This window comes from Musca vetustissima, unplaced genomic scaffold, assembly GCF_032173495.1.
Source record: "Musca vetustissima isolate MV318-11 ecotype Yass unplaced genomic scaffold, APGP_CSIRO_Mvet_v1 utg17268, whole genome shotgun sequence".
Taxonomy (NCBI): domain Eukaryota; kingdom Metazoa; phylum Arthropoda; class Insecta; order Diptera; family Muscidae; genus Musca; species Musca vetustissima.
This window is the reverse complement of record NW_026874290.1, coordinates 5,957-15,213: the sequence shown is the minus strand read 5'-3', so window position 1 is coordinate 15,213 and position 9,257 is coordinate 5,957. Positions and strand designations below refer to the sequence as shown.

General features: G+C 36.4%; 1 protein-coding gene across 1 annotated transcript; it reads right to left on the bottom strand.

The window, feature by feature from the left end:
• Window positions 1–244: 244 nt before the first annotated feature.
• Window positions 245–3,451, bottom strand: LOC133332315 (uncharacterized). Its single transcript, XM_061540718.1, has 4 exons — window positions 3,389–3,451; window positions 782–881; window positions 523–611; window positions 245–456 (listed from the first exon to the last, which is right to left on the bottom strand). Exons 1-4 carry the CDS (start codon window positions 3,440–3,442, stop codon window positions 247–249), a joined length of 453 nt encoding a protein of 150 aa, XP_061396702.1. The 5' UTR covers window positions 3,443–3,451; the 3' UTR covers window positions 245–246.
• Window positions 3,452–9,257: the final 5,806 nt, after the last annotated feature.

Sequence of the window (9,257 nt, the reverse complement as noted above, 5' to 3'; positions counted from 1 at the left end):
GCCTTGAGAAAAAAATTATTTTAAAAATCCACGCCTAGAGAAAAAAATTATTTTAAAAATCCACGCCTTGAGAAAAAAATTATTTTAAAAATCCACGCCTTGAGAAAAAATTATTTTAAAAATCCACGCCTTGAGAAAAAAATTATTTTAAAAATCCACGCCTTAAAATGGCTTTCATCCCTTTTTCTATTTGGAGGAAATTTTATTTTTTTTTTTAAATTAATATTTTTCAAACATGTATTAATTTTAAATATTCTTCATCCCAGCGGCATTGAATTTTTCCAAAATACACATGGTGGCCTTGTGGGAACGTTCACAGCGATCCGTCTCCCCCGTAATGCCTTCATTGCACATGGCAATAATTCCCTTGAGTTGTTGTATTTCCACGGCATTATTAAAGAGATAGGTAAAGAAGGGTATTACAGCCGTCTCATCCAAGGAGTTATCCTCAGAGAACTGAAGAGGGAAGAAAGTATTTTTTTGAATATAAAAAAAAAATAATTCAAAATAATCTCTCCTTACCAAATCCTGTTTCTTCATAATACAGTAACGTATGCACTTGGCATTACGCACTGCGTCACGAGAACCCATTAATATGTCCTGGAAGCCATCTAAAAAGAGGAGAGAAATTTTTTTTAAAAATAGAAAAAAGTCATATCAGGATATTTAAATCATGAAACATGAAGGTTTTTTTCAATACATCCAACGGTTCCTTAACTTAATGAGATAATGGATCTACAGGCTTATATTGCAAAAAATATCCTTAAGGACATTTTCTTACCATCAGTGATTTCAATTTTCTTGGTTTTCGCCTCATCTTCATAGCAATCTTCTACAGACATTTTTGCCATTTCCAACAAGGCATTTGAGGAGTCCGATTGCTGGAATATTATGAACAAACATTTATAAAAATAAAAATTAAAATCAGATATGAAAATCAGTAAGGAAATTAGTAAAGTCGGACTGGGCCGACTATATGATACCCTTCACCACTTTGGGTATATTTTACATATGTATCCTGACAGACTACGTTGTGTCAATCGGCCTAGCTATGGATTTTTTCACGAAGCTTAGCAACATCATTCTAGACTTAATTCAGTACCCTATACCAAAATTCGGGCAAATCGAAAGATGTATAGGGTCTTTGGTGCACCAATTACCTTAAATCGGATGAAAATACATATGGGAGCTATATCTAAATATGAACCGATTTTTCGAAACTTGGCAGACAACATTCTGTACTTAATTTAGTACACCGATTTTCTCGAAACTTAACACACATCATTTCAGGCTTATTTCAGTACGACATGCCAAATTTCGCGCAAATCGAAAGATATATAGGGACTTCGGTGCACCATCTACATAAAATCGGACGAAAATATATATGGGAGCTATATCTAAATCTGAACCGATTTTCACGAAACCTAGCTCATCTCATTCTAGGCTCAATAAAGTGTGCTGTGCCTAATTTCGTACAAATCGAAAGATATATAGGGACTTCGGTGCACCATCTACATAAAATCGGACGAAAATATATATGAGACCTATGTCTAAATCTGAACCGATTTTCACGAAACGTAGCACATCTCATTCTAGGCTCAATAAAGTGTGCTGTGCCAAATTTCGTGCAAATGGAAAGATATATAGGGATTTTGGTACACCATATACATAAAATCGGACAAAACTATATATGGGAGCTATATCTAAATCTGATCCGATTTTCTCGAAACTTAACACACATCATTCTAGACTCGATTAAGTGCGCTGTGCCAAATTTCGTGCAAATCGAAAGATATATAGGGATATTGGTACACCATATACATAAAATCGGACGAAAATATATATGGGACCCATATCTAAATCTGAACCGATTTTCACGAAACTTAACACGCATCATTTCAAGCTTAATTCAGTACGACATGCCAAATTTCGAGCAAATCGAAAAATATATAGGGATTTTGGTACACCCATTTACTAAAATCGGATGAATATATATATATATATATATATATATATATGGGAGCTATATCTAAATCTGAACCGATTTTCACGAAATTTGACACACATCATTCTAGACTCAATTAAGTACGCTATGCCAAATTTCGTGCACATCGGAAGCTATATAGGGACTTTGGTGCCTATATCGGACGAAAATATATATGGGAGCTATATCTAAATCTGAACCGATTTTCACCAATTTGAATAGGGTTCATCCTTCGGCCAAACAAATGAGCTGTGCCGAATTTCATCCAAATCGGATCATAAATGCGACCTATACTTTGTTTAAAACTTAACATCTACAGACGGACGGACGGACGGATTCTCAAAAGAAACCATGTGTCTATCTCGTTTCCTTTTGCCTGTTACAAACATATGCCCAAAGACATAAGACCCACCTTTAAGTATACCGATCATCATATCTCGACTAGCTGAGTCGATCTAGACATGTGTGTCCTTGCGTCCGTCCGTTTGTCCATTATAATTTGTAAACACGATACAGGCCACAGTTATGCACCAATCATCACGAAATTTTACATGTAGGGTTCTGGCCTATGAAGAACCCTATTGTTTTTAGTAAAGATCGGTTAATATTTAGGGAATGAAATGGACCAAATACTTAATTTTTGTCAATTTTTCTGGTCGATCCAGAGACCGTATTTATAGCCCATACATTGCGAAATTTTACTGGAGAACGGGATCGGGCTAAAGAATAAGCATGCCCGTATTGATGGACCCTGACTTTTGTGTGAAAAATCACAAAATTTGTATTCTGGGGCATAAATAATTGCCCCTGAAGGACATAGACCCGAGGAGTTGATAGCATATCCAAGGGGAGTGGTTGACCTTTAAATTGATACCAATTATATTGTCGTATGTACTCGGATGTGGGAGTTATATTTAAATACTTACAGGTGCTTACGTATTCATATATTACTTAGTAACCCATTACCACACTAGAGGGCGAAAATATAGCGCTGATCGCTTTGAAATGTTCCATGAGGTTCCAGCTATGCTCAAGGACAACGCGTATATTTTTCGGTGATGATCACATAAAAAATTGGGATGAAGTGGGCCGAAAACTTAATTTTTTGTGTTTTTTCGAGTCGATCTATTGAATTGAAAACCGAACATCACAACTTAACCCACGGCGAAGGAAATCTGGACAAGTAATTTGAGGGGCTGTACTGAATATTAGTAATATTTGTTGACCTCTAGTCGGCCAAAAGAGTTCCAATATCGCGAAATATTGCCAAGCTCCCAATATAGAACCACAAAAAGTTAGATTTTCATAGAAGTTGTGTAGGGTATCATATGGTCGGCCCCGTCCGACTATACTGCTCCGCTCACTGGTTTTTATTATGTTTGTTTGAAATATAATCTCTCTTACCTGCAAGGTCTCCTTAATGCCCAGCATAATAACAAAAATTACAACCTTGTTCATGTTTTCAATGAAGTTATGTTTTTTTTTAATTTTAATTTTTTTCAATGAATTTAAATCCCTTCTAAGCAAAACTACACCGGCGACTAACTAAAATTTCTAATATTTTCTAAGCATCTTATATTTTTTCTGGTCTAAAAATTACAATGAAGAAAAAAAACGATTATTTTGCCATCAGTTAATTTAAATTGTAAATGAAAATGATTTAGGGAAGTTGGCTGGGAAATTTGTGGAACAAAATATTTACATCCGTTGCTTTACATTTCAATGAAGGTTGAATTTTATTTCCCACCAAGGCAACACTTGTTTTGTCATATGCAATTCTTAATTTACTGCATTTCCTTTGTGGATCATTGAAATAATTGCGAATTTTCTATTGCAAGTCTAGTATATGGAGGCTGAAAACAAAAGACTTAAGACACAAGCACTTATTAGAGGTTATCATAAAATGTGGATCCATATTTTTAAAATGTTGTAAATTTTTTCGTCATACATAAAATTGTTGGAACATATTTTATAAAAACTATCGCAAGATATTTAGGTGAGACATCTATAATTTAATAGCAAATATTACAATGTAATTGCAATAATTCAAACGCCTGAAAGTATGCAACAAAATATGTTGAAACTGTTCACACAAAGCATTTCTTCAGACAATGGAAAATTGATAATCTGTAGGAGTCACAAAAGTTATTATAAGCTTAGCTATATTTTTGAACCGTGAGGTAGACGATGCTCAGGTCCCTGAGGTATTCTTTCTTTATAGAAAAAATCATCAGGTCCCATTTCAGGTCAGTTTTTTTTTACAGTCAAAAATTTCTCAGATCATTGACGACTCTTTTTTGGCAAGTTTTAGAACAGAATTGATTGTATTTTAATATTTTGTTGTTGTCATTGAGTAAAAAATCTCTCCACAAAAAAATTATCAATATTGGCGGATTTTTCGTGATAGCTTCCATAGGACAGTACCCTCCCATATTCAGTATTTTGAGGCTTATGAGCACCTAATTCATTCAAATTGGATGCCATTTTATATTTTGGACTCTCATGTGGAATAAAATCTGCCTACCTATTAAGTTATTAATATCGGTACAATTTATCGGGTAGCTCCCATATAATGGTATCCCTCAATATGCAGCTCTTTGAGGGGCTTGGGCAAGTTTTTCAATCGAATTGGCTCTAATTTCATATTTCAGGTTCTTATGGTGTGACCAATCTTCTTAACAAAAATTATCAAAATCCGTCGACGTTTTGGTGAAGCTTCCATATAAAGATAGCGACCGATTTTCGATATTCCAAATGTTTTGGACGCAGTTTCCAACTGAAAAGGCTTTAATTTGGCATTCCAGGTTTTAAGAGGGCAAGAAATTTCTAGGCAGATTTTTTCAATATATGTGCATGTTTTATTTTAGCCCCCATATAAACGTCCCGCCCAATTTTAATTACTTCAATCGAAGTAATTAGATATTCCATATTTTAGTGTGTGAAAAATTTCTTGTCAGAATCATTTTCTGTATAGGTCCAGGTTTCGGCATAGCCCACATTACAAGGTCCTGACTTATTTTTGATATTTTTCGAGGTTTGAGCAGACTTTTTCAATCAAAGGAGCTGTTATGTGGCACTCCATTTTTTTAGGTTGATAAACATATTTTCATCAATATAAGTCCATGTTTCAATTTTCAATCCCGAACTCTGGCTTGGGAATAAAATGCACTACCAATAACATGTTCAATGTATACATGGGTATTGGCCTCCATAGTTGGTATGCTTAGGGTCTTGACAAAATGTTCAAACCTAAGTGTATTTTTATTGTATTTTCATTGGCGGAAAATTTACAGTGACTTTTCATTTGCTCTTGTTACTCCTCTTGGAAGCATAAGGCTTCCACAAGCAATTTTTCCATCTTACCCGATTAATATGAGTATTAATTTCGATATAAATAGTTTTATTCCATCTATGTAGATGATTAGTCTGTTGTAGCCGGCCAAAGGTGATGGGGCTGCCATCTATCGTTGCATAGAAACGCCACCACCTTGAGTTTTGGTTGGTGTCCTTGCTTATTTAGTGTTGCCGTTTACATATGGGTGGCGCTATCTCCTCACATTGCTATTTTTGGTTGATGACGTAGTTGGTCATTAGAATGCCAGAGGGGATCCAACCTGAGTGTCTCCAGTTACTCCTCTTGTGGTCTTAGATCTTCCACACAAGATCGCCATCTTAAAAGATTAGTTATTGTTTCGTTAATCATTTCATTGTTTTTATTTCAGCTAAGGAGATGATTGATGTGCTGTAGATTATCCTAGTAGGGCCTGCCATCTACCGTTGGCTAGATACAACACCACCTTGAATTGTGTATTAGTTGGTGTCCCTACTTTATTAGGATTTTCACTTTCCATTTGAGAGGCTCTCTCTCCTGACATTCTCATATTGGATTGATGTTGATGCCGAGGTTTTTCATTAGAATGCCAGATGGCATCCAATCTGATTGTCTGTAATTTAGTACTTATGTCAGATAATTTGCAATGATCATAGGATCTCCACAAAACATCGCCATCTTATTACATTAGCTCTTGTCTTAATTTCGTTAATAATTTAATTGGTTTTTATAACACTTAAGTAGATTACCCAGTTGTAACCTGTCCTATGTGACAGGGCTGTCATCTATCATTGCCTAGAAACATCATCACCATGAATTTTGTACACTGGTTGGGGTCATTGCTTATTTAATGTTGTCATTTTTCATTGGGTGGCACTAACTTCTGACATTTTTATTTTCGGTTGATCTTGATGCCGAGATTGGTCATTAGAATTTCATGACAGAAAATTATTTATTTATTTATTCCAGCTAAATAGATGATTATTCTCCTGTAGCCTGTCCTAGGTGATAGGGCTGCCACCTATCGTTGCCTAGAAACATCACCTCCTTGAGTTTTGTACACTGGTTGGGGTCCTTGCTTATTATGTGTTGCCTTTTTCCTATGGGTGGCGCTATCTTCTGAAATGGCCAATTTGGCGTTGATGACGAAGTTGATCATTAGAATGGGGACTTTCAACCTATGTGTCTGTATTTTAGTATTCATGTCGCAAGGCTTTTAACCTGAGTGCCTGAAATTTTTTACTTATGGCCAATAGTTTACAATGACTTTTGTTTTTCTCCCGTTACTCCTCTTGGGAGCATAGGGACACCACAAAACATAGATTATCTCTTGTCTTAGTTTCGTGATTCATTTCATTGTTTTTATACCACTTAAGTACATAAGTCTCTTGTAGTCTGTCCTAGGAGATGGGGTTGCCATCTATCGATGTGTCTAGAAACATTACCTCCTTGAATGTTGTACACTAGTTGGGGTCCCTCCTTATTATGTGTTGCATATATCCTATGGGTGGCGCTATCTCTTGAAATGGATATTTTGGCTTCATGACGAAGATGGTCATTAGAATGCCAGGGGACATCCAACTTGAGTGTCTGCAATTTAGCACTTATGGCAGATAATTTACAATGACCCTTGTTTTCCTCCTGTTATTCTTTTGGGGTCTTCGATCTTCCACAAAAGATCGTCATCTTAATAGATTAGTTATTGTTTCGTTAGGGATGATTGATGTGCTGTAGATTATCCTAGAAGAGACTGTCATCTATCGTTGGCTAGATACAACACCACCTTGAATTGTGTATTGGTTGGTGTACCTACTTTTTTAGTGGTTTCACTTTCCATTTGGGTGTCTCTTTCTCCTGACATTCATATTGGATTGATGTTGATGCCGAGATTGGTCATTAGAATGCCAGATGGCTTCCAACCTGAGTGTCTGTAATTTAGTACTCGTGACAGATAATTTACATCGACCTTTGTGTTTCTCCCATTACTCCTCGTTGGGTCTTATATCTCCCACAAAACATCGCCATCTTAATCGATTAGTGCTTGCATTAGTTTCGTTAATCATTTCATTGTTTTTATTTCAGCTATGTAGATGCTTGTTGTGCTGTAGCTTGCCCTAGTTGATGAAGCTGCCATTTATCGTTGGTTAGAAACAACGCCTTCTTGATTTTAGTTCACTGGTTGGTGTCCATGCATATTTAATTTTGTCATTTTTCCTTTGGGTGGTGCTGACACTTCCCTTATATACCTATTTTCGTCTACGTTAATATCGATGTAGGTTATTGGAAAAACATCGCCATCTTATTCGATTAGTGTTTGTCTTAGTTTCGTTAATCTTTTCATTATTTTTTTTCCAGATAAATATATGTTTGGTCTGCTGTAGCCTGTTCCTACGGTAATCGGTCTGCCATCTAGTGTTGCAGAGAAACCACACCTCCTTGAATTTTGTGCACTGGTTGGTATCCTTGCTTATTATTTTCGTCATTTCCCATTAGGTGGTGCTGACATTCATATTTTGGGTTGCTGCTGGTGCCGAGGTTGGTTATTCGAATGTCTATTATGAAAGATAATTTACTATGACTTTTGTTTATCTCCTGCTACCCCTCTTGGTATCATAGGGCTTCCATAGGGCTTCTTGGTATCATAGGGCATCTCCTATGTTACTCGATTAGTCCTTATGTTTATTTCATTATAAATATTTTGATTCCAGCTATGTAAGTAGATGAATAGTCTCATATAGCCTGTCCTAATTAACGGGGCTGCCATCTATCGTTGTCCAGAAGCAACGTATTCTTGAATTTTCTGTATTGGTTGGTGTCCTTACTTATTTAGTATTGCCATTTTCCCTTAGATGGCGCTATCACCTGACATAACTATTTTTTTGATATCCTCATGTGTTGATATTAGTGCTGAGGTTGGTTATTAGAATGTCAGGGGGTTTCGGATGCATTTTATCTACAGGCCGATGGAAACCTTTTTATACCCTCCACCATAGTATAGAGGGTATATTAATTTTGTTATTCCGTTTGTAACTCAGGTAAACTCAGGGTAAAGTATCAGTGATCAGGATAAAATTCTATGACGATCTAGCCATGTCCGTCCGTCAGTCTGTTGTAATCACGCCATCTTCTGAAGGAATTGAGATAGGGTGCGGAAATTTTGCATAGGGTTGTCTTTTGTCTGCAGGCAGGTCAAGCTCGAAGATGGGGAGCTATGCCACGTTTAGGCATAGCTCCCATATAAGGGTACCCCCAATTTTCGGTATTTTGGGGTTCTTGACCGTGTTTTTCAACCGAATTCGCTGAAATTTGGTACGTTGGGTTCTTATTGTGTACTAAATGTCTCCACAAAAAATTATGAGTACAGGTCCACTTTTTCTAGTAGCCCCCATACAACGGCACCTTCCAATTTTCAGTATTTTTGAGGTTTTGATCGCATTTTTACATCGAATAGGCTGTAATTTAATATTTTGAGTTCTTAATAGGTATAAAATTTGTCCACAAAGAATTATGAATATAGGTCCATTTTTTCGGGTAGCCCCCATATAAGGGTACCCCCAATTTTCGGTATTTTGGGGTTCTTGAGCCCGTTTTTCAACAGAATTCGCTGCAATTTGGTATTTTGTAGTCGTATATGGTAACAAATCTCCCTACCAAAAATTATTTATATTCGCCCCCTTTTTGGGGTAGTCCCCATATAACCCCCTTTTTATATTAAAATAGTTATCTAATTTGTTCCGCGTTTTGGGTTTTGTTCTAAGAGTCTGTCGTAATCATTTAACCTGCGGAGGATATCGAGATAAAGTTAGAACGTAAGGTTCGATAATGAACTATACATGAACTAAAACCCGCATTTAGGCCTAGCACCTGTGTGGGAGGTATCAGAGGGAGTGGACCGATACTCCTTATCTTCGAGCCTGAACTAAGTTTGGAAGAATAATAAGA